General features: G+C 36.5%; 1 protein-coding gene across 4 annotated transcripts in view; it reads right to left on the bottom strand.

The window, feature by feature from the left end:
- Positions 1-26,789, bottom strand: part of LPIN2 (lipin 2) — a 44,429-nt gene that overhangs the window by 14,549 nt on the left and 3,091 nt on the right. Inside the window, exons 1-7 of one of the 4 annotated variants that reach the window (XM_041477586.1) lie at positions 20,875-21,253; positions 15,645-15,845; positions 13,122-13,217; positions 9,491-9,789; positions 5,181-5,288; positions 1,112-1,244; positions 128-449 (exon numbers count right to left, since the gene is read on the bottom strand). In XM_041477586.1, coding sequence (XP_041333520.1) covers positions 128-449; positions 1,112-1,244; positions 5,181-5,288; positions 9,491-9,789; positions 13,122-13,217; positions 15,645-15,845; positions 20,875-20,961 — 1,246 coding nt within the window. In that variant the 5' untranslated portion in view covers positions 20,962-21,253. Of the gene's footprint in view, positions 1-127; positions 450-1,111; positions 1,245-5,180; positions 5,289-9,490; positions 9,790-13,121; positions 13,218-15,644; positions 15,846-20,874; positions 21,254-26,789 lie in introns of those variants that run through there. The other 3 variants (XM_041477583.1, XM_041477584.1, XM_041477585.1) reach the window with 3 other exon arrangements.

Raw genomic sequence — 26,789 nt, 5'->3', positions numbered from 1 at the left:
ATTATCATTTTAGTCACATAAAATTTTAAATAAGAAAAACTGAAGAGGCATATTTATACTTTTTCCACTATGACCTCAAGTTTGAGCGATCACACTGAGGGTAAGAATCAAAAGCTTTATTCTATACCTTTCTTTTTTGAAGGAGAGTCAGTTTTTGCTGTTGGTTTTGTTTCTGGTAAAGGATCCATCAGTATTCTGGACTGATGATCACCATCCAATGGCAACGGAACATGTGGTTCTACGATTGCAGAAGCAAGAGAGTCTTTAACATCCATCTGCTTAAGGAGAGGATGAGTTCTTGGCTCAGGTTTCAGTACTGTACAGACAGAATCTTTCACATCATCGTCGTCTTCAACTTCATCAGAGCTGAGGATAACCCTAAAATGAGTCTTCTCTGATGGAGTAATGGTAGCTGTTCTGCAATGTTCCAGTTTTTCTTTCTTACTTATCTGAAAAACAAAAGTCTAGTCAATCCTTTCACTCCATCTGTTTGTTTTATTCCATTCTAAACATTATATTTGTACTCATGGTACAAGTTCTCATCACACAAGGAAACCAGAATATAACTTAAACAAGTATTGTAGCAACATAAAACATGTCTCACCATATTAGCAATGTTCCCTGCAAAAGAATTTTCATAGGAGCTTATTTATAAGCTCAGTAAAGAAACTGGCATAGAGAAAGCACTGACTTGACCAAACCACAGCAAAGAGAAAGTTTAAGTGTGGAAAGTTTAAGGGTGGACTTATCCTTAAGTGTGGCTTTACCAGGGCCTCTGTTAGATACCAAATTTACTCTTATCAAGGCTACAGTTCCTCTAGAATGAAACAGAACTTACTCTGCAATGAAGAAAATTAACATCTTAAATTGTTTCCCTCAGGTTCTGACTAAAAATTCAAAAATTTCAGACTTTCACTGCTAGGTTTTCTGGGATTACTTTGCTGAGCAACTTTTGAACTCAACAAAGCTGACTCTCTCTGCCTGCCACAAGGGGCTGCTACTTCCCCATTTCAGCTGTATCTGAGCAACAGCAGATTTTCAATCCTCTCCTAAGACAGTCTTAAATATGCCAGAAGCCAGTTACAAAGTTAGAGACAATAAAGACATTTACCTTGGTTGACTCTGGGAATCCTCCCCATGTCCACTCCATGTGAGATTCAGATCTGAGCAAGCTCTCAGCAGGCTTCACTTCCAGTTCTGAATCACTTTTAGGGCAGACTTGCTCAGAGAAAGGGCTACCAAATCAATAAGAGGAAAAAAAAAAAAAAAAAAAAAAAGGAAAGAAAAAGGAAAAAGAAAGCCAGTGTTTAAAATGCATTAATGCATTTGTTGTCCAGCTACTGTTGGTAGAGTTTTCAACAGCTTAACAGAGCTTCAATTATTTGGCAACATGGCAAGAAGCCCAGCAGGGTTTTCAAACGGTGAGAAATTAGGTTAAAACCAAAATCACATTAAAGACATTAAAGGACTTACATAGTGATCACACTAAACAGATTCCTGCACTGCATCTGCAGTGCACTAATAGGTCTCCCTTCAGCCCATGTTCCATTTTTCAAACGAAAGAAGAACTAAAAAGTTCATCAAAAAGTAAGACAGAAAATAGTTTTAAATTCCTTACTGCTGTAATAATACAGCATTTCAGCTTACTATGCAGAGACTTGAGTAATAAAAGTCTCGCAAACGTAACTCACAAGTGCATAAAACAACATCAATTTCCAGTGCAGGGAAAAAAAACATTAAGAAGATAACTTAGGAGATGAAAAGGAGATTACTTGGAAACTTCCTTCAGATGTGTTTGGACTAAATGACCTTTAAAATCCATCCTATTTTTCCTACAGTGGTTATCATCCATAAATCAGAAAGAGACTTCTAAAATTTACTTCAGTCAAGATTACTTTTTAGCCAGAAGAACACCCTACAAAATGCTATAAAGGAATGATTTCAAAATCATTTAGCACTTAAGATGTTAGAGATTAAAGGAAACCCAACGTTTTGTCTACCCTTCCTTGAACAGGGCAAATATATTCCATATTATAGAAATGCTGCTCTTTTTACACTTTGACATTTGTAACGTGTTATGGTTTGGGTTTATACAAACAAACCTCAGTATCTGAATTTAAACTGTAGGGACCAGAACTGGACACAGCCCTCCATGTGTGGCCTGACCAGCACTAAGAGGAGATGGATAATCACATCTCTGTCTCTGCCACTAATGCCTCGTGGATGCAGCCCAGGATCCAGTTTGCCTTTGTTGCTGCAGCCATGCTCTGCTGCCTCAGGCTCAGCTCGTTGTCCCCCAGGTCAGCAAGGCTGCTCCCAACCACAGAGATCCACGCTTGTGTTTGGCTTTTTGGCGCTGTCATCCCAGCACACGACTGCACACTCTTTACTCTAGTTCCACTTGCAATTTGTGACTGATCTGGTTGTTACACAATCTCTTTGAGGCTCCCTCTCCCATGAAAGCTTGAGCCAGATGAACTTTTGAGGTCACTTCCAATTTGGGTTGTTCAGTCATTTAATATTGAAAATTTTAAAGTAACTCCCTACAGGTATTTAATTTATAGATTTTTTTTCCATACAAAATTCCTGCGAGAATTAGTTACCTAATTCAGCACCATATACCAAACTTTCTGACGGTTTGAGCACCTCAGGTTTTGTAGTATCATACAGGACTAAACTGTGATCACAATTCAGACTGCAAAAATAGACATTACACAGATCACAATCCAGACAGTAAGAATCTCTCATATTGCTCTGAGAGGACACCTTAAAAAACCAAGATATCAGGACGTTTAAACATCTCTACAATGGTGAGTTGTCATCTCAGTTGACATCCAGCCTTCAGCACCCATGGACACAAAAACAAAACTGCTATTTTCCCCCTCAGTTCTCCATTAACAATGCCATACAGGAATGACACTTTCTGTACTGTTAGAAGGGCTTGTTTAAAGTGACACACTGATGAAAATACGTGTACCCTTTTTTTTCAGGAAGAATATGAACTAACTTTCCCTACATGCCAAATAATTTATTCCACCTACACCACAAGTCACTTGGAAACTATGCACAATATTAACCTGTTTCCAAGTCTAATTCTTAATATTCAGCAATTCCTGCAAAAGATTAAATATTTCAGGGCTTTGGAACCCTAAGTCTATTCTCTTTCCCTCAAGGTATGTTTTTCACTGTCACTCTCAGGCAGAAGTGTTTAACCAAAAGGCCCATGCTTCTAATAGTGACCTAGTTGTGCCAACATTGCCTGTTAAAACAAGCAGAATACTGATGGGATCAGGTACCTAATAGTTATGCTTTCTATCTTATTACACTGAGTAGGGCAAACTGAGAAGTGTCCCCATGGGAAGGACTTGTGCTATTTTCTTCCTTGAGCTCCCTGCAAGGGCTCTGAAGAGCAAGACAACCAATTGAACTGCAAGTTAGTTAGCTTTTTCAAATCTCCAAAAAGATGGTTATTAAAAACTCCCATTTCTCTTCCTCTGTATGACAGCTACATGATAAAATCATTCTTTGATGACTTAGAAGAAGTAATTTAAAGCAAAATTTCTCTTCTCCTAGATGGCTTGTGTCAGAGAATCCCTGACCCAACATCTTCCCCAAAGACAAAAAGGAAAATTGCCAGTTTCTCTGTTGAACTGCAATCTGGACTGGGTAGCTTTTTGTTAAAAACAACCCCAGAACTATGAAAAGCCCAGATACCTCACATGAGGCACAAACAAGTCATTAGAGCAGACTGGCCCCATAACACATAAATGAGAAGAGATGCATGAATTATCTCTCCCAGATGTAATCTGCTAGTCTATGTTAGCTCAGAGTTTTATAAACTGAAAATAAGTATCAGCCTCCATGCTACAGTCATCTAGGTGATATAATCCATACAGCAATGTGTCAGTCCTAAGGATCAAACACTGTGACTGCTTTTCAGTCACAAACCACAAACCTTTGGGGAACATTTGAGGACTGCATCTCATTAAGTGTAATTGAGGATGTGGTTGTCAGCCCAAAACATAAAAAGGAATGATAATGGGATTTCCTGTCCGACTGCTTCTGTTCATTAACAAGCTATGCACTGGGGGAATTAGCAGGCACCAAGCATGGTGTGGTACATTCTGACTCCACTGAGGCCACAGCCCTGCAAACACCTGAAGCAGAGAGATCATAAACACTTCAAAAAATATTGGCTGAAGGTTGAACTCTTCCATTCTGTACCACCTATTGATGCAGAAGGACAGGCACCTGTGCACTGAGCAGGTAACAAGAAACAGTGGCCATCATGGAAGGCTGACCAGTAATCCTCACTGACCTTGTGAATGTACCTGCTATGAGGCAGATTTCTTCATCAAACTGAAAAGCAGTACAACTAGACACTTGCCAAAGAGTTCAGAGGAATCAAGATACTACTTAGCATGCTATGTGACACATATGTGCCCTCTCCAGCATGCCCAAGGTTCAGGAAAAGTACAAAATTTACCTCAAATACTATCACATATGCACAAAATGCTTTCTTATGCATATAGAAATTGAGGTTAGAGTGGTGAAATCCAAAATGTGAGCCTTGAAAAATTACAAACTGAATGCAAGAGGAATAGCATGAATATCACAATGTACTGAAGAATGTACTTGAATGTACATACAAAAGAGCCTTGGTCACTGAAAACTGACTGGGGAGCTGTATTATGCCATTTTTAAGAACCCACAGTCAACTGATGATGAATTCAGTGTCTCTGGACAAAGATACCAGAACTCCAGTAAATCCCCTGTTCTGAAGTGGAATACGATTCAACTTCAGGATCTGGCTTTACCTTGAGCAATGAGTATTACTTCACAGGTAAAACGTACCTTAACATACTCATCACTTTTGTGTTCTGGCAGATCAAGTATTGCTTATGCAAGGGTGAACCACAGGGAACATACCAGCATTCCATACCCTTCTCAGCTTGAGGGAATCTTATGAACAGTATTTCCTCTCTTTAACAGTCAAATAATACATTTTGTAAATTTCCCAAAGCTTCAAAGTAGTCTCAAGTGTTGCATTTGATATCACAGAAGTTGGGCAAGTTTGATAGTTTTACAGATCAGGGGGGAAATTAATAAAAAGGCACAGTAATTTTTGTTTTTATAATTACTCATCATCACACAAATGATGACATTACAAAGTGACTTACTTCTCCAGAGGAGACCAGTCTCCATCAGATAAGGGGTAATGGTCTTTCGAATGATAAATCAAAGATTCTTTTTGTTCTTCGCCCTTTGGTGATGAATTTGAGGATCCTCTGTGGAGACATATAAGACATTAAGTCAGCTATAAGAAATCTGTGTTACTAATTCAGTAAAAGAAACTACATAGATGTTATTAAAACAATCTAAGAGCAAAACTAAGGAATGTACAGCTTAAAGGATTTGTTGTTTGCAAGATACCTTCATGTAACTTAAAAAGTATTTTAAAACTATTATTAACACTTGAAAATATTGAAAATTTTAAAATCTACTACTCCTGGAAGTTAATACTGAAGAAATCACAACAGCATAAATAATACTACTCTACATGAGTAACAGTTAATGATTTTACTCTACACAGGCAGGTAATATTAACAAAACACAAAGATCAACATAAATTTTTACACAGTGAACTCTACTGTGTGAATTATACAATCACTGGAAAAGTTGAACTAGAAAGGTTAGTTTTGACAATGTACATTTAACAAATTAAAACAGTAGGAAACCAGGGGTAGGTACTAGCATCACAACTTACCCAAGAGCTTACAGATTAACATCAACTACAACAAGGAGATAAAATAATGCACTTTTCTGAACAGTGGGTTTGTTTTGCACTGGGAAGTCTACTCAATATCTACATCAAAGACCCACACCCAACCAACAGTAAGGCCCACTGAACAGGCACACACCTTATTTTACACAGAAATCCCCTTGAAATATTACCATCATAAAGTACTTCAGATCTTTTTACAGCTTTCTGAATTTAACTGAATAAATATCTGTTCTCAGGATACAATTAACTTGTCTGAGGTTAGATCAGGGGTATCATGGCTATACAGCAGATAAGAATACAAGGAAGACATGACTGGAATTTGAGTGCAAAATGCAATAGAAACTTTTTTAATCCATTATTAGAAACGAAAAACTATTTTTATTTCAGTGCACAGTTGTACTGGATTTGTTTTGGAATGCTAATGTTCATTTCTCTTATGGATGGAGGAAAGAAAACATTCTGCTATTATCAAATGTGTAAATATTTAGAATTTGCATGCCTACTCAATTAGACACTAAGCAGTTACAGTGATCTATCTCATTTGCACAAGTCTTTCCTTTGGAAGACAGTCTAGGTTATGGTAAATGCTGAAGTCTAAAAATGCTTTTTTTTAGCTCCACTTCTTATTTTGCAGTAGTACTCTTATGAAACCTGATGATGCTGCCTGACTTAAGATAAGAACTGCAGAGACGGTACATCCTTTGTATTCATAAACTAAGCTAAGTGTGACAGAAACAGATTTCATACTATCGTTGTTGGCAGTACTAAGTATCTCCAAAGGAGGAAAAAAAGTATGATTGAACAATTAAGTAAACACAAAAAAAAAATATTAAGAAGTCCTCAATATCTTTACTTCAGGGGGGAGGGAGGCAGGATGACACATGGGTGGTACTGAACAAATTTTATTCACTGGAAATTAGCAACAAGAAAGGTTCATAGAAGGGATGCAAAAAATAAAATTTAACTGATAAACACAAAAGTTAAAAATCCAAACGTAGTCAAAGATTATTGAAAATACAAGGGAAAAATCAGTATGCATCAACCTGTAACTTCAAGCTGCACTAGCAACTCTAAGCTATTTACTTTGCAACATTTATAAACAATACAATCACGTCTTCTCATTGTTGTCCACTTTACATATAGAAGAAAGGTTCATAGAAGGGATGCAAAACATAAAATTTAACTGATAAGTGGATAAACACAAAAGTTAAAAATCCAAACGTAGTCAAAGATTATTGAAAATACAAGGGAAAAATCAGTATGCATCAACCTGTAACTTCAAGCTGCACTAGCAACTCTAAGCTATTTACTTTGCAACATTTATAAACAATACAATCACGTCTTCTCATTGTTGTCCACTTTACATATAGTCTAAATATATACAATTTCAGAGAAAGACTTTAACCCTTTAACACCCTTAGCACTGGAGAAATAATGTCCTCTATTTCTGAGCTGTACACACTGTAATCTCAGTTTTCCTAATATTATTTTATATAAGTCTAGCACTACTAACATATCTAAATGATAGCTGGAAAAGACAAAGAATGTATTTCGAAAAAAGATGATAAACACTTGGTAATAGATTTTCCCAAGAAACAGGAAACATCTTGTTTTCTGCTTTATAAAAAAACCAAAGAGGTAAGATATTATATACTGGCACCTGTGACTGAATTTTTGACCTTCCTGTTAAAACATCAGCCTCCCTCTTCCTTTCCTAGTTTCACTTTGAAACTGAAGCCATGCCTAAGAACAGTTAAGTTTCTAATTTCTTATCTTTCTTCTTCCTTTTCAGAGCCACACATTTATAACTAAAATAAAACCACCCAAGAAACAACCAACCAAAACAACACAACCTCAAACAAAACTACTGATTCCACCTTACACCCCCACAGGGTTTGAAAACAAAACTTACAAAAACTTTTTCACAACCCTATCTTTAGCTGGGAAGAAAACAAATTGCAAGGCATTTATTTCCTGCCCTGGTAGCCCACTAAAATGAGTTTGTATAAACTTGACTAACCGACAGAGAGCCACAAACCTAATGTATTTGAGCCTTCACCATTACAATGTTTTTTGTTTTAGTCCTGCATTTACTTGCTGTTCACAAGAAAACACCATTCTTTTACAATATCATCTTCTTTTTGCTTTATAACACCCTGTCTGATAATGTATTTCTACTATAAGCTGTTTCAGTTTATACACATTAAAAAAAAAGTTTAGAAATAAAAAGCCTTGCCAAACTTTCATTATAAAGAGTACAAAAAAATAAAACCAGAGTAAACTTGATGAAAACACCATGGTCTGTTCAGCTACGACTAAACATTCAACATTCTGATCAAACACACCATTTTTTATTCACCTCTAGACAAAGTAAGATGATTGCTAGAATAGCAATCTGAATCCTAAACACTGGATGAAAGCAGCCATTATTACAGCCATTGCATAACATTCCTAAATACTTCATACATTTGTAATGACACATTAAATAAAGAACAAACAATTATTGGGTTATATATTCTCTCTTCCTGTACTTAACAGTTATTTTTATTTTTGATGGTTTTACTGTGACAAGTTTATTGTTCTTAATAACTGCATGCTAAAGACTAAGCAAAGGTCTTCCTTTTCTTAACTGAAAAAAAGATAAAAATTTCAAACCAAACAAAATGCCATGATTTAAACAGAGCAGGGAATATCTAAATGACAATTCAGTGACATAAATATGACACTAATAAAATAAGGCAAATTAACTACAAAAGCTGCAGACACTCTAAAATAAAGACTTTAAAATCCAGATTTTGTTTGTTGTGTTTTACTGGCCATAGGTATGATAACAGATTCATGTTTTCCTGTTGCACTAACCTTTTTGTCTGGTACTTACTGAATTTGAGACTCCTTTGAAGATCCATACTGAAAGAGTTTTTCAGTTGCATTTTATTCTCTTACCAAAACATTCTTGCAATTCCCAAGACCTGATCTTGAATTTATTCAGCCAGTATTACATTTAACAACAATGCTGTTCAGTGAAACACCTAGCTTTCTTTGAAAACCAAGTCCTGATGAGTAGGCTTTTCTTGGATTTGAAGCATGTATATGCTTGATAGCTTTCATTTATAACCTTAATCTTTCCTACCCTATCTTACCCTATAGACCTCTTCAGCTTATTAGTATGTGCTACCATTTTAGCATTTTAGACTTTTACTAAGTCTATTTTTGATTGATTGATTTTTTTTCCTCTTTTCCCCTCCCCACCTTCTTCACTCATGTATAAAGAATTCTCCTTACTAACATGAAGGGACATTAATTTACATAACTTTCAGTTGCCGTGGCTAACTTCAGGTTACAGAGAAGCCAAATTCAGATGTGGTGTGCTACAGGCATTCCACACTGCAGTCTATCTAGAGACTACCAGACACACCAGAAGATCACTCTGCTTCATCAGAGAAATAACACTGAAACTTTCTCAGTCACAACAGATCATTGCAACACTTCTTCACCAGAATGGGCTTAACCGCTCAGTAAAAAATGGCCCAATTTTAAGGCAAATCTGTGAAGATTTGGAAAATACCTGTTTGGAATTTTGTTTGTTTGTTGTTTGGTAGGCAGGGCCTACCAAAACCTGTGCAATACTTGCATGAAGGAAATGAACAAGTCACCTTTTAAATGTTCAGTGGTAACAGTGAAAACAGCAACTATCTAAGAGCTTACCTTAGGGGCTGCACACTTTTCTCATCATCTGAGCTTATTTCCATTTCAAAAATGTCTTCAGTCCCAGCAGAAGAGATCTGATCTTCTTTCCTGCTATCTTGTTTGTATTTCTTTCTTCTTCTTTTTTTCTTTTTCACAGAACCTGGGGTGAATACAGTCTCTGTTTCTCCAGAATGTGGAATTTCTGAGCTTGCACACATCCTCTCATTTTCTCCTGATTTCAAATGATTGTCAGTGTCTTTAAAAAACTGATCTTCAGTGGGTATTGGAGATGTTGCCAAATAAGCAGGAACTTTCTCCTAGGGAAAAAAAAGAAAAGGCTATTTTTTTCCACTTTGTTTTGTGCACACAGGGTAGTTGTCAGCTACAGATTAATCCTTGTACCTATATTTAGACACAAAGCCATACAGATGCCCAATGGTATGAAGCTGATATCTAGAAAGGAACCAAGTTCACCAAGAATGATAACAAAAAGTTCAGAAAAATGCATGTTAGTATTCTTACAGTTTTCAGACACAAACAACTGATTTCGCCAGCAAAGCGAACACCCAGTGAGTGGAATGTTTTAGAAGTTATCTGCCCTGAGCATGCCAGTTCCAGGCTTATTAAATGTGTTAATAAAAAAAAGGCTAATTAAATCCACAGCTGTTTATTTTGAAACAGATTCATGGGAAGGTATAGGTTGAAAGGGACATCTGGACACCATCTGGTCCAATCTTCTGTCGAAAGCAGGGCCTCAGGTTAGGTTATCCAGGGCCTTGTCAAGCCAAAGGTTGAGTATTTCTAATGAGGGAGTCTACCACTTCTCTAGGCAACCTATTCCTGCTTTTGTATGGAAGGATTTTCCTTATATCTAGCTGATATTTTCCCCATGCCCTTTGCCCCATCTTATGGCTAGACAGCTTTGTGAAGAGAGTGTCTTTGCTCTGTAACTACCTTGTAGGTACTGCAACACTGTGGTTAGATTCCTCTGAATCCTCTCTAGGCTCAACAGAATAAGGTCAAGCAACTTTTTTTCCTGTTTAGATTTCTCCAGCCCTCCACTGGGCTCTCCAACTTTCCACGTCTCTCCTGGCCAGAATCATGTTCCAGATTTGATCTAACACACACCAGGCTGAGCGGGACAACCCCACATCCCTTCACCTACCGGCTGTGCTATTGCTGATGCTACCTGGGATGCATTTGCCTTACTGCAGCCCGGGCACACTGCTGGCCAGGTGATGCAGAGCTGCATTTCAACCAGCCAGATCCCAGCCTGCACTGCTGTGTGTGCCAGCTCACACTTCCAAGCCTTACGTGAGACTGCATGTGCATCTTGGTTAAACCTTGGTGTGAATCTTGTTGGTCCAGTCTCCCAGCCTGCCAAGCTGGCTCTCTGTGGTGGCTTTTTCTGACCTGTCTACCTCTCCTCTCAGTTCAGTGTTATCCAGAAAATTATAAAGGTGCCTTCAGTCATGTCATACATTATTTATGTAAAGTATCTTTCAAAAAGAAAAAGTCAACTATAATTTGGTCACGTTAAAACCAACAAACAAACAACTAACCCTCAGCTAATTACAACCCACTGCCCTTTGAAGGAAAAGCTTTAGCTATGGACTGCCAGAGGTTTATTTACATTGTAACAAGAAACTGAAAAGACACTGACACCCAGTCTGAAAGAAACACTGTGAAGGGACAAAGACAAGAAGGAACAAAGGCAGAAGAGAATGTAATTTGCATAGTGAAGAGAAAAAGTTATGGAACTCAATTTCATGGTAGAGAATAGAAGTAATTACAAGATGTCTGTTATTTTACTGGACTCTTGTGCAGAAGGTTAGTCAGGAACACTGATGAGACACAGTCAGAGCACTGATACTACTTTTAATGTGCTCTAAGTCTTATCTGCTATTTAAAACTAAATTCAAATTTTCATTGAATGAAGAGTTACAGAACAAATTTTGTTTCAATGGCTGTAAAGTACAGTGAAGTAGAGAAAGGAGAACAAAATACAGCCTTATGCAACACTGATGACACAGATTTTGCATTGTGAAAAAACCTTGAAATCAAATGCCAGCACCTAAACGGAAGTTAATATTGCGCACAATTAGTGATAAGTAAACAAGAATAACAAAATAAATTTAAAAAAACACTCAGGAAAAGTTAAAAGAAAACTGGCTGGAAAATTGTTCTGATTTGCACGGACAGTGGTATTTATATGGTGAGTGGTATTACTTTTGATTGTCAAGATGTGAAAAATGCAAAGACTGACCCCTTAAAGGACCTTTCTGAATGCCCCCAAAGGGGAAAAAAAACCTGAGATGTTTATGATTTAACCCTTAAGCATAGCTTCAAGAGGCAAACAAAGACGTTCATCAGTTGCAGGGGAAAAAAATGCCTAAAAGCAGTAAAAACAACTCAGTTTTGCTTTGTAGCAAATTTGATCTGTATTTTCAGCATGAATTACCAGTTTTCAAGAACACATTATACACAGATAAGGCACTCTTGTTATACATCAAAAGGTACTATGCCAGTGCAATAGCTCCTTGAAAACACTGCTGGGGACAAAGGCAGTGGTTAGCACCCTTGCTTTCTGAAAGTCACGAGACTGATCAGTTCCCATCAATGTCTGACACAGCCCAGATCCGTAAAAAACTGCTTTCAGTTTTTATTTTAATCACGGTGTACACTGACACAGAACTCAACCTTCCACTTAAGTAGGTTTTATGAATCCGTACCCCAAGTTCATCTAGGGTCTTAATGCCTATTTTTTCCTTCCATTTTAAATTGTATTTAACTTTTTTCAATATGAGAGCTTCCTCTAATTCCCAAAGTAAACAAGTAGCACCCTAAACTAAAAACTGGATCAATCTCATTTCCTGGAAAGACTGATTCCTAATAAACAGAAAATTAATGCTTTATCTTTTACTTCTCTGAGGCAACTTTTTTTCCTCTCTTCTCTGACTATTTTTCATTAAACTTTTTGGAACCTTGTATTTAGAACTACTTTCCTTCAGAGTTGCTGAAAAATACCAACCGACTCAAAAGCAATCAAAAGCAATGCTCAGGACTGACCAATACTGTGATTACATATCTCCCATATCCTTAGGAAATCAGAGTAAAAATGAACCATTATTCCTGTTTTTCAGAGGCTCATTAGCTTCCAGTTGCAAAAGATTCTTGCAAAATAAATTCTCAAACCAAAGAAGTTACTGTTATCTGGTGAAAGTTTCATAAATAAAATTGTGAAAAACTAGGCTAAAATTTGTAAGGCAAATTAAAATATGCCCAAAAACCAGACTACCTTTATTAGTAGAAGCACAAGCTGTAATAACTCAAAGCAAAAATTATTATAAGACACAGCAATCAGTATAACTGCAGTCAAAAAGAATGAATTAACTAAAACAAAAAAAAAAATTCAGTACATCTTCCAAATAATGCTCTAATTAATGAAAATAATTAGTTACTTTAGTCTTACTGGCAGCAGAATTGTATGAAGCATCAAGCATCTTGGCAGCAAAGAGATGTTAAGATTCAGTTACAGAAAACCTAGCATTCATAGAAGTGAGGATACTGACAACACTGTATGAAGCACTTTTAACCCTTTACTATGTTATTTCTACATTGTAGCCATCAAGAAGCACAAAGTCCTTACATTTTCCTCCTCCGTTTCTTGCACAAAGAATGCTTCTCCATTGTCACCCAATTTCATATGCAGATCAACAGCATCGCCATTAATTTCTATATCAATCTGTGGAAAGAGACAATTTATTGTAAATAATTCATCATGGGGAAAGTGCTGACCTCATGGTCCACTTAGCTCTGAGAGTAAACTTTGTTTCACTGTATAAGGGTGCCCCTTTCTCCTCTTTCTGACACAAGTCTGTCATAATGCTCTTTAATTTATTCACCTGCAAAATATATCATGCTCCAGGCAGAGAGCCTAACACCCACAAGAAAAATAAGAAAAAAATAAACTTGATATAAAGACTGACTCTTGTTCATACAATTACTGATATAGTCTTTATTTGATGGAAAATGACTGAAGCTGTTCAGATGTTTAAATTTTAATCTGAATTGGGGCCTGGTATGAATATGAATCCTGAATACCAGAAGTTCCACCTGGAGGCCTCCTGGAGGCAGGCTTTGTCTGAAAGTGATAAGAGACTTGTCACAATTATTTCTGCAACTCAAGTTAGTGTTTCAGATTTTCAGGCTCATGAGTTTATGGGGGTATGACATAGGGCCACAACCCTTCTGCAACCATAGTGTTTTCGCCAGAGAGCAATGTTTTTATTGTCCTAAAAAGGTACTTTTTAGCCAAGAAAACCCAGTCATGGTATTGGTAAATAAACAAACATGCACGGGGACTACACCCTAATCATTAAGGTAACCACTTTTCCTCTTCTCCACAATAACAGACTGATTTTGATCTGAAAATCATACATATTTCACTACTGTTTCTTTTTAAAATATTTTCTTGTATTTCCAATTCAGCAACATGAGTTTAAAAAATCTCACCTTTTCTTTATGCTGGTTTAGACGTACAAACATGTCACAGTTTAGTACCTACACCTCACACTGGTTTCTGGAGACCTCTGTATATACCTGAAGTTGAAGCATGGATACGCCTCCTTTGTGTTCCCACACATCTTGGGACTCCAAACTGATCTTGGCCTCATAACATGCCAGAGAAAAATGCATCCACAATGCAGTAACAAACACTCAACTGACTATTGAGAGAATGGTGTGAACAGTAACTCCCAGGAGGGAGGAAACAAGGAGCAGCAGTCATCTACACAAGCAAAAGCTGAGAATTACACTGACAGTCTAGTACAACAGGTACCAAAAGTAGATGTTTCTACTATTCAACAGCTTTTTAGAGGCACCCAGAAGCTAAAAATCTCTCAAATTTGGTTCAGCTACTCAGAAGTGTATAAAGACATTTAACAACCTCTAATTTCAGACACTCTTGCTGTAAGCATATCTTGTTTGCCTCAATGTCAGAAAAAGTACAGCTATACCACCTCTTTTGTACCCTGTTGAAAACTGCAATGTCATCTGTTACAAAATTGTTAAGGTCAATAAATTCTTTGTCATCAGCAAGCTCATTAAAATAAACACTAAAAAGTGGGAAATCAAACAAAAAATAAACACAAAACCTGCTACTCACCTGTTTACTATGACAAACATACAACTTTAATGCATGTAACTCTAACTATTGACCTTTAACAAAAAAATGCCCTGATCTAACGGCTCTTTCAGTTTCATTTTATTCTCTTTTTACAACCAACATATAAAAATAGGGGTAACTTCCTGCAATTTACTCCTTAAAAACCATTTACCCCTTAAAAAAGCAGAATATAATCCTGAGGATTTATGTCCTGTTTAATAAATTCATCTTTTGGTAGCACACCCACATGCCATACACAGTATTCCTTACTGACAGTAAAGTCCCCCTCCATTTTCCTCCACTAAAGTCCCCAGCTCCATTTTCCAGCCAAGCCAATCCAACTCACTCTCTTGGCATGATCAACAAAGCCTATGGGAAGGGAAGGACAATCTGCTTGGGCAGCACCACCATCTCAGAATGGCTGGATGGGAAATTGTACCAAGTTCTCTTTCTAACATGCCCACACAGGAACAAAGCTTCAGTCTCAATTTTCACTTGCACATGGATGTTAATAACTGCACTTGCTACTCCAAATCAGCCGTGAGCACAGCTAACAATGAGCAATATTTATAACAGGTCACCAACACTTAACATATGCTCTGTTTGTCCTTCAGGCATTCCAAAAAAGAGTTGCTTACATCAGGGATCAGTTAAATAGCATTAAGCATTTCTTTCCTGGGCATACTTGGATAAGTAAACAAATAACCCCATGTAAACATTTTACAACTGTGAAGTATATATATTGGTGTTTGTATTTCTGCATAGGCCTAGAGCTGTCACAGTTTTTCTTTCACAGCATTTTTGCAGAGTCCTTAGATTACCACAGGAAGTTCTGTTTTGCATTCCACCACCCTGTATAGCATTTATGAGCAACTGTTCTGGACTAAACCAGCCTCCTAACTGGGAATGTGGGGAGCTGGGGAAGGAAGGAAGGAAGGAAGAGAGGGGGAAAAAAGGAATGAACTGGTCCTCAAAACTTTGTTTTGACCTACTTTCTGAACTTACCACTTTTTCTTTAGAGCGCAGTACACCAAGCTTCCCAAAGCGGACATGGAAAGGAGAACACTGGTATGTCCCATCCTGCTGCCGGACCACAATGACATCGATGCATCCCGAAAGGGTTGCCTGGTTAATGCCTTTGTACAGCTCCTTCACAGTAACCAGGACTTGTCCTGCAAGTTGCCCCACGTAGTTCATAGTCTGAGACTAAGGGAGAGAAAGACCAAAAAAAAAGTAAGTAAATTTAAAACACAGTAGGTTTTTTGAAATGAATTTTTAAAAAAGCACTTATATAGATGAGCAATGTCATTTATCAATTACTCTACTGTAACAAGATTTACACAAATGTTTTCAAGAATCAACAAAACTTTAAGGCAATCCTCATATTACTAAAAGTATCCAGAGTTATAAAACCTATTCCTAATGCTTTATCAACATGAATCTATCACTAATTAAATACTTCAAAGAAAATTCTGAAGCATGTAATTTTTAGACGTCAAAGCCTAGATTTAAGTGATGCTTAATAACTCAGATAAGCTAAAAAGAAAAATTCATTCTCCAGAGGCCTGCCTGTTTAATACAATCAATCCTATACAGAAAACGGAGATAATTGTACATAACGATGCAAAAAAAAAAAATCTTACAAGTCAGGAAAAAGCATGTAGAACATACTACATGTAACTCTTCCTATACATCTCTGTATTTCAAAAACAGCTGAGTCATCTTAGAGAAATTATCAAAGTATGTAATGGGAGAAAAGAGATACATACATTAATAAGATTATGCTATAGTAAACAGGATATAGAGCACGGAATCACTTATTGAAAATTCTGTCTTATCTATTAAAAGTACTTAAGTAAATGAATGAATTCTGAATGACTGCAAGTCTTTCAGACTAAGAACGCAATTGAAACTATGAGTGCCAATAAGAAATTGAAGTCCAAATATTTCTCAGAACATCTGAGCTTGAACAGGAAGAGGAGGGAAAACTGTGAAAATGTTCTGATAAAAACCTAAGTGCAACTCTTCCTCACTCTACATACCATCTTCTGCCTCCCACCCAAAAGTCTGCTACAAGCTCATTTCAAAAACATCCAAGTAACTGCAGCCTCTGAAATTAAGAATATTTAGGAGAACAAAGAACCACTGCCAACAAGCAAAACCCACGACAGTGAACACATAAAAGAGCCTAAATTATATATATTTTTAAAAAAAACCTATTTTGGGATATTATTTCTAGAAAAAAATCTACAATTATTTTTTTTTCTTATTTGCATTTCTATTTTTATTAGTCATTGAACAAGGTTTAGGATTCTTCTTAATACCTCTAAACAAAACCATACCACATTACAACAGTTCTTCCTACTGATACTGTTTCATTGTCTATATAATGAATCAGTTATTCTCTTTTGAGCCTCCAAAGTCTTCCTTACAGTAACACAGAGTATCTTACACTCACCCAAAAGTGACAATTTTTGTGGTATCTCCATACTGATATAATTGTAAACAGGCAAGAAATCTAAAACTACTTTCACACAGCAGCTATGGAAACATTTTTCTCCATCTCAGGCTTCTCATGCATTACTGAATCATATTAATGTTTTTTAAAAATAATTCCTTCCTCTTCACAAGACTTACAAAGGATTGTAGAGGGTTTCCAATACAGATTTAACACTGTCTTGAAATTATCCACACAATTACTATGCTAGGTAATGTGATAGAGAATTTTTTTCCTGTAGCCTGTTGATGAAGACAAAAAAGAACAGACTGTCACTGAGTGAGTAATGAGTTTAGGAGGATGGACTCTCTATCAACATTAGTCATGAATTCAATTTCATCTGTAAGTAGCTTCACATACAACTATAAAACTGATTGCTTGATAGTGAAGTAATACTCACTCCTCCTAAAGAGGGAAGATCTCACTTCAACCTTTCCTCATCTGACCCTCTAAATGAGCTGATTTTAGCCCCCTGACACAGGTGGCAAAAGGCTACCATTTTTTGTTGTTGTTTGTTTCAGCAGGTTGTTAGTAAGTTAGATCAGCTTATTAAGCAGAACATGACAAAACACCTGAGTCATGAGGCCCTGAGCAGCACCAGTGAGCTAGGAGGGAAAAAAAAAAAAAAAAAGAGGCAGGGAACTGAGCATCTTTTTGACAAGTGAGATATTTGCTGCATCTCATGGAACTGTAACTCAACACAGAGATGTTACAGTATCTCTGCTTTCCTGTTGATGCAATTACTGTTCACCTAATATGATAGCCATGTTTAAACTCAATCTCATGAAAAAAGAAAAATCTTTAATGCACAATCATCATTATTCATGGCTCTAACTTGGCCACTTCCAAGAGCTGTCTACAGTATCAGCTTAGAAAGAAAAGTTGGTTTTGTGTTACCAAGGAAACTGCATTTGTTAAAATAAATGTTTGACACAATCAGGAATAAAAGTCCTTAATAAGGTCCACATCCCAAGTATTTCATTTCAGCAAACAGGACTTGAGAAGTGGGCATAAGCAAGAAATTCTCTACAATTTAAGCAGTGACTTTTTAAAAGATCAAAATTTCACACCTTCTGCTAACAACTGAGTTCAGATGATAAATAACCTAGTTTTTCTCACATACATGCTAACTTGACCATAGACATTCATCACACAGCCCACACAAGACCAAAGCAGTCACCCATTTTACAAATATTCTTGCCCATCTGTAGCAAAAACAGCCTATAGCAATGTTCTCTCTTCTACAGGTATTGATTTAATTACTGTAGCTCACAGCACAGCCACTTTTATGAGCATACATACACTGAATAACCTCATATATTTGAAAGTTCATAACCAGTTCACTCTTACATCTGGAAAAGTTATGAACTTTTGTACCTACTGAGTATTAACAACATTGCTTATAAGGAAAGTAGCTTTTTATGATCCAAGTCTTAATGTAAACATTGTTTTGTACATTGCAAGTAAACCAAAGTAGATAAAGGTAATAAACTAATGCACATTATTGCTTACCAGGCTGCAATTCAGCTTTTAACATAATGGTTCACTTTGCAAGATAAACATGTTATATAAGAAGGTTCAAATTGTAGCAAGAAAATGATCAAATAGAAATGAAGTGTCACTACATACCTGAGAAACATGTCATTTTATCTCAAATGTCAATAGAAGCCCTGCTGGGATATTTTAACATTTGCGGAGCTAGGAGTGGGTTTGAGCTTTGCTTGGCTTTGTTTGTTTTCCTTAAATGTTATTGTATATTGTTGGAAAACTTGTGCTGAACAAGTACAGAATCAGACTACAGCGAGAAAGGAACACAGTAAAATATTATTGTGTTAGTTTTTGCAAGTGCAACAGAAATATCCTGATCATGGCATAACCAGCAGGACAAAATATTTCCTCGATAATACTCTTTATTTCATGCTTAGTAACCATTTCTTCTTAAATATCACAGCCTTGAAAGCAGAGAGCAGTATGTCTTCCTAACCTCCTATAAGAACCTAAAAAGCATGCTGATTGCTAGTTTTGAAATTCAGGCCAAAAGCCTGATGAAAAAGACAAACTAAGAAAGGCAAGGCAGTAAACTTCACAATGCTGTTTAGTTTTTAATTTTTATTGCTTTCGATATCCAGAATCTATATTCACTCCTGATGCAGTGAAATTCCAGAACTCTGCATAAAAACTGAGATTAATGCAGCTCACTACTTTACTCAGACAGCAAATTAAAAGGCTATGTGTACCTGAGGTATATCAAAGCAAAAACATGCTTTGTGACTTCCGAGGCTCCAGAGAGAATGATTTTTCAATATTTATGCAATGCTACCTAGTTTACAAAAACTTTTACAGCTGAATATATTAATACCACTAAGGTAAGGGCAACTGTAATTGGAACGGGGGAAAGAATCTCTATGCCATATCATGAAAATAATTTTTTTTTTGGCAATAAGCCATTGCACTGCCAAAAGCAGAAATTGAAACTGCTTTGGTTTTTTAACTTTCTTTTTCTAAGAGCATAAAAGTAAATATGAAATAAAAAATATCTACTTCAGCAGCAGTTCAATAACTAAAATGCCTCCACTTACAAAATACTCAAATCAGTGCAACTAAAATTAACCCTGAATATGCTGTTTGAGTTTCTTATGTTACAGCAGTGGCTCTCAAAAATAATAATTAAACAGTACTCCACCTCAGAGTATCTTTATATGACAGACAAGACCAAGTTTCAAAACTCATTACCACAAAATGCTTACATTAGCATAACCTGAGCAGGAAGTTTTGTAGGTAAGAATTATATCTCTGTACCATTAACAAAGATATTATTTTAGCTGCCACTAGACCAACATGTTTTCTTTAACTTTTTTTTTAGTGTTACTCAGTAATATCCATATAGAGGTGCAAGACACAATCCAAAGTCTGTCCACAATAGGTGTTTTCTGTGCATATGGAGAACTGCTTTACTAATCTGCATTTTTGGGGTTCTTAAAGCCATCACCTTTTATACAAGTGCATCCATATGAACGTGCCTACTACAAGTGCCTAGCTCAACAAGAGAAAAAAAAAAAGTGCAAGTTACTCAAAGGCAAGGTATCAGATTGCTCTAGAAAGCTACAACTTTAAAGGGCATGAATTTTAACTATCACTGCAAAAAAAAAAAAAGTTACTTAGAAGCAGATCTTAGCTTCTAATAGCATAGATATTCATACACTCCATTTATTTTGAGATACATTTAGAGGGTTAAAATACGTCTAATGCCACATGATGTAAACAGCAAAGAAGTTGTATTTGTTTCAAGAGATTGGGCAGAATAAAATAAAAAACATGCAGAGCAGTGGTTTACTTCAATTTATGTCATTTTGCCTATATTTGCATACATGTAAATTTATGAGGCAGAAGCTTTCCTTAAGCAGAGAAAATCTTCAGCAAGTGTTTTACTAGTTTCTATTTTGTACTCTGAAAAAACTGGGGCGGGGGGGAATGACCCTGTCAAACAGGACCACTGTAGTATCAGATCTACTCAACAAAAACATCTTTGTTCCCAAGTAAAGATTTTAATTGGGGGTTTAGGATTGCTCCTAGTACTGCAAAGAGCAGTTATGGAACAAAAACAGGAAACAAAGTAAGTCTGTTGAATGCCTAATTAAAGGGTTCCACATACTATTAAATATAGTACATTTTTATATATTTTAACTGTATTATAGGAAATTATATACCCATATTTAGCAATAAATCTGTTGAACTCACCAAGATTCCAGAAGGAACCTTTTCATGGGCAGCAACATCACTTCTATTTGAGTCATCTTCAAGAACATCCTTTTCTGAGTTATGCATCTCAGAAAACAGAAAACTAACTTTCCACAACACAGGTAAGTGAAAAAATTACAGCCATAAGAAAATGTTGCAGCAGCATTTCTTCTCTTCTTATAGAAGCAGAAGAACCATGTAAACCTTCTGGTCTCTTAGAGGAAACTGCTTGGTATACATTCCCACGCAGAATTACAAGTAAAAAGGAAGTGCTTCTTTAAGAAAGCTCACACAGAAACTCCCTCACCAATAGGCTTTGCTTGAAATGTCCCAGCCCCCTTGCACTCTCCGAGATAAGTGACAACATGGGCTGACTTTGCCATATGTTTGCACTGATAGGTGATGATCTTGGTTTGCATCATGTCACATGACTACAGTTGAAGCTCCCACGAAAACAGGGATTTAGTTAATGATTCTTAAGCAAAGTCTACATTAGCTCACTTGGAGACTTTTCACCCACTGTGGCAACTGCAGCCCTGGCAGCAGCACCCAAAGTCCTGGTTCAGCCTAAGTCCAGACTGCCTGCTGACACTCCATGCGCTGCTGCCTCTGCTGATGGCGTCACTGGGGCAGCCAGTCGTGCCTGATACAGCAAATTTCATAACATTTCAGGGTCTGCTATTTGCAAACTTTTCTCCCTCCTTCTTGAAATTGAAATTACATAATAATAGCAAAGAGACAACTGACCTGGTGTCAAGTTTATACTAAACCATATAAAACCAATGCACACCAAGATGAGCATTTGTTTTCCTGTGGAAATTTTCTTGCTTTCTTCAAATGGAATTGCAAAGCAGTACAATGTGAATGTGCGGACAAAACATACAGGTTTTTTAAATAACTAGCTCTATGACTCAGAACAAGAATTTATTTTTCATCTGAGGAATTCTGAAACTTATCTAAATAAAATAATGGATAGGTGAAATAACTTGAGGAAGATAAGTAGTATAAGGAACCAATTCTGTCCCAGAATGTGAAACACGTTCTCTGAGGACCATCAGTAATACCTCAACATAGACAAGTTCTCACTACCCTAAACCCATGTGCCTCCTTCCACTCTCACTGGGTTACTGTGTGTCTGCTCAGAAGACTCTAGCGGATTGCTTCTTGCATTACAAGCTTAAAAAAATTATCCAGGACTACTACTATTTATCCTACTACTATTCCTCCTCTAAGTTTTTTAAGTTCATGTAAAAGACTTTGATGCAAGGAGAGTGAACCACATTATAGGATGCAGCCAAATAGCTTGTAGGTTTCCAAAATAATTGATGAACTACACTCAAGTCCAAAACTACATCAGTGTCAATGACAAAATCCTAAATTGAGTGTTGGGATTACTATGTCTGCAGTAAGATTGTAATAAACTGCCACCATCTCTGAGCCCTTTTCTATGCATTGAATAAATTCATATTTCATCTGGGTCTTATTAGGAAAAACGAATGTGTTTTTTAGCAAATATGACAAGTATTTTCATAGAATATTGAGAATTACTGGACACACACAATTTATCCTTCCTTTATCCTGTATGTTCTATTAAAATAGAGAATAAAACATACAGTTATGAGCAAAATGGAAGCGTAATTCATAAGCCAGTGCTCCTCTTCCAACACTACTGACTTCGTTTTATGTTGGGATTTTTATCTGTGATATCTCTACTATTTCAGTATCGTTCAGTATTTCAGATGGACACTATTTTCATCAAAGCTTATAAGAGAGTTTTAGACAACAGCTTTTCTGGAATACAGACAAAATTGTGTCACTACAGTAAGGTAAGATTTAGGCAGGTAATAAGCTTTGCACATTTTGCTAGCCCTCTTGTCTTTTATTTCTCAATATTAATAAGATATGTAAAATATAATTCCTGCTGAGTAAGTTTCAGCACTAGTTATGTATGTGCAAGTTGCACAGGAAAATTAGCTTTTATTTTGAAAAGCAAACACCTCAAATTTGGAAGTGTTAGAAGCAATGTTTTCCATGCAACCTTAATGAAGTTCTTTGGTGTAGGTAGGTTTTCCTGTGGGGTAGTCTCAGAAAGCACTTATGAGTTCTCCCATGACTCACACAAGTTAATAATGCTGACCAAGATCATTCACCATCTTATGTTCTGTCTTTGACCTGCTCTTTGTGAGTCTACACATTTTATCCTGCTGCTCATTAGTCAAAATCCCTGATAAGAAGTATGATTCCATTTTTAAAACAGTTTTCTGCAGCAATCGTCATAATATACTCAATTGCATTTCATTTAGTTTTATAGCATCTCAGAGATGCAGTGTTTTTTTCACCTATGCAAAGAAAAATTCAGTACCAATTAGGAATTAACCATGCAGGGGAGTTTAGCACATTTAGAGCTTGATTTTTCAGATTTTCCCTCTTTCTTTTACCTCTTTGCACATTGCCTCAATAAGCTACATTTGCAGTTGCAAATCAGATTTTTTTTTTTTTATTGACCATCTGGGATATGTAAAAGTCTGACTGCCTGTGAAAATGACATTTAAGTGATTATTGGACTGTACTGTATAGGAACTGTAGAACAAACGCCACCAGAAAACAGCTACAGGACATTCCCCCAACGCTCAGCAGTGCATACCATTATGAGTTCTGGAAGAAAGGAAGCACAAATCCTACAGACATAGCTTCTATCAGCACACTATCCCAATTCACTCAGAGATCAGAATAAGTATGCCAAGACAACTGAATGGACCAAATCCTCCACTAATTAACATACCCTAATAGATACGGCAAGTATGGGACAACCTTAGTTCATGTTCCAATTGTCTCCTTCAACCCACCTTGTCACACACAATTTCACCTTCTATCAACCAAGAAGGAAACACCACAGTTCTCAAAGTAAGGATGGGTTGTGATAATTCTTAGTCTCACACCCCATCCTGACACTGGAAAAGGTCCTTTCTCCACAAGGCTCCACTCCAGCTCCAAAATTCCAACACTTCTCTATTTTCACGCACTTTTACACTTTGCTTATTAGGTGCAAAAAAAAGTGGAGGAGTTGCTACTTCTCCTACACAGATTACAAAAATCAGACTGGGGCTGAAAACACTCTTCAGTGTTCTTGGTTCCAGCCCTGGTCTGAAGCATCTGCTTATTGAGACTGGAAATAAAGCTCTGCTCATTCCACGCTGTGCTAAAACACATTCAGCGCAACATCTCTGATATTTTTAAGTGCAAAAGTCTAGCTGTTCTCTATATGAACCTAATTCAAAGGTTATTAACTTTGCTAAAATAAAATAAACTTTGACATGACTAAAAGAAAACATACTGAATGAAGATTATCTCCCTGAGATGCCTCCAGAAATGGACACACAAATTTTTCTAAAAGAAAACAGCTAGAGTTTTTCCTCTAGCAGAATGGAAAAATACCATCAAGTGTCACTTCTTATTAAAAAAACATAATATACTTGCTAAAATTTTCCATACAAAAGCTGAAGGTACTTAAAATATAACATGGAATTACATTTTTAATTTTAACAAGTTACATGCAACTAAAAAGAAACTCTGTTCAACAATGTTGAAAAATACCACTAGACAATACTACCTGTTTTTACCTGCAATTCCCAGCTGTCCAAAAAACAAAAATAAAAAAAAGAAAAGGCTCTATCACAAGTAATAACAGCAGGTATGAGAATTCAAGCAATTAATAGATGTTAGAGAAACACTAGTAATACAAAAGTAATGTATTGTTCACTAAACTAAAATAAAATCTAATTAGTTTTGCACCTATGACGCAATATGGTAAATTCAATGCCTTCAAGATTTCCTGTCAGATGGAATCAAGAGCATTTAAATCAAAACATTTTGCAGTGCAACTTAGCTACTTTTTATCACCAGGGAAAAAAATAGCATGAAAGGAAATCCACAGTTTATTTAGAGTTAGTGCCTTTGTAATTGTGTCAACAGTTTTATCTGTACGATCTGCAATGAATCATCTGATTTCAGTGTTACAGTATCTGTCCTTGTATTTATCTGAGCATTTTCTTTTTTTTAAAAAGTTATCCTTTTCTTCTGTTTACAAAGGAACACCAGTGAGGACAAAGAATACTTTAAGAGTTCATAAATCAAGTTTTACTGGCAAAATGATCAGTTCAATCAAAAACTTAGGTTACACATACACAAAATGTTCTTATGCATGTGGAGACGTCAACTTCTTTCAAGGTACTGGAAAAAGTAACTGGCTAATCCGAGTGCAGTTCTTTGGAATCTGCATGGGCATATCCCACACCACCCCCTGCCACACTTGACATATTCCCAGCAACACAGACTCTTGTAAGGCCACATCATCCTTGGCTGAACTTATTTCCAGACATGTAAGTCAGAAACCAATGTTTCTCAACAGAAATTCTATCAATCTCATTTTTGGATGAGATGAGAGAAAGTAGTTGAAGCTTTGTTGTGTTTCTACAAAGCACTAAGCATTTCCTTAATAAGCAATCCAGCAATCTCTTATCTTTGTTTCCTCTTTTTAACAACATTTCTTTCCAGGTGCTTATCTGCCCCAGGTGTATTTAAATTTTCTTGCAACCTCCCAGGGTTTAGAAGTCAAAGCAAAAAAAACAAAGTCATGTGTGCAAGCACAAAATCTAACTACATCTAATTATCTATTTGCGGCAAATAATTTGGTTACATTTGGAATGGATTCACAAATATAAGATTTGAGACTAGTACAAACCTTCAGGTTGACAAGAACAGAAATAATATTCTGAGAAATACATATATGGAATACTTAAAGAGCTGTAAATATTGCATCTATAAACAAGATACCTTTTTTCCCCACTTGATAAGACACTTGATAAGATTCTCCATGCTGAACTCATGAACATATAACAAAATAAAGCAATATCCCTAAATTTAATTTGCATATAAGACTTGGCTATATTACTAACAAGCTGGGTAAGAACGCTAGTCTTACAGAATTCCCACATAGATGTAGTTACATGAGATGTTGGGAAGAGAAAAATTAGATACAGTTGAGCAAAGTGGCATAAGCTTACTCTTTCAGCAAAGCCAATCCACTGTATTATTGAGTTGTAATGACCACAGAGGTCACATCTGGCTGAGGGATCTGCTCACCCCTAGCACACAGCAGTGTCTGCACCATCTATATAGGACACAGCACACCTGTGTAGTGGCCTCACAGATTTCTTGTTTGTGTTAACAGGCACACTTTTTCCTTCAGAGAATGATTGGCTTTAAGTCACCACTAAGTACTTTTCTTATTTAAATCGCTGCATTTCAGTTCACATCACAAACTAAATTCTAGTTAGCCGAGGGAGTCAATTACTTCCATTTCTAATGGAATCACAGCTACAACTCATTATCCGAAGCACTTATTTGAAAGAATTTTGAAAAGAATCCTTTACACATTCCCTTTAAAAGGCTTTTCATAACCACCAATTCAGAAGAAGTGTATTTCCTGAGGAGACAGCTATGCAGTCTAAAAAAAGACAAGTAAACCTAGAGACACAGCCTAAGACCAGCTTAGCTGGCTTCAGCCATATACACCAACAGAAATATGTCACCTAGTACACTGCAGACTTTTCTATTATTACTTTGCCTATTTACACTTCTGCTATTGAACTTCAGCACTTTGGATAAAGAAATGGGCCGATTCATCAGCTAAAAATCTCATCCGCTCACTCACTGCATACAGAAGCAATGAGGAAGTGTCCCTTAGTCCTGGGAAAATAAGTGACACAGGATAACTTCTGACAACAAATGTCAAATTACATTAGTGCACAGGTGAAAGAAATTGATTAAAATAATTAGCTAGGAAGGGGAAGCTAGCATCCTTTCTCTGATGATTCCCTTGAAATATAAATACCAGGAAAAAAAAAATCTCAAAA

Source organism: Pyrgilauda ruficollis, unplaced genomic scaffold, assembly GCF_017590135.1.
Source record: "Pyrgilauda ruficollis isolate IOZ18807 unplaced genomic scaffold, ASM1759013v1 scaffold41, whole genome shotgun sequence".
NCBI classification, from domain to species: Eukaryota; Metazoa; Chordata; class Aves; order Passeriformes; family Passeridae; genus Pyrgilauda; species Pyrgilauda ruficollis.
This window is presented reverse-complemented; position numbering and strand designations above follow the sequence as displayed.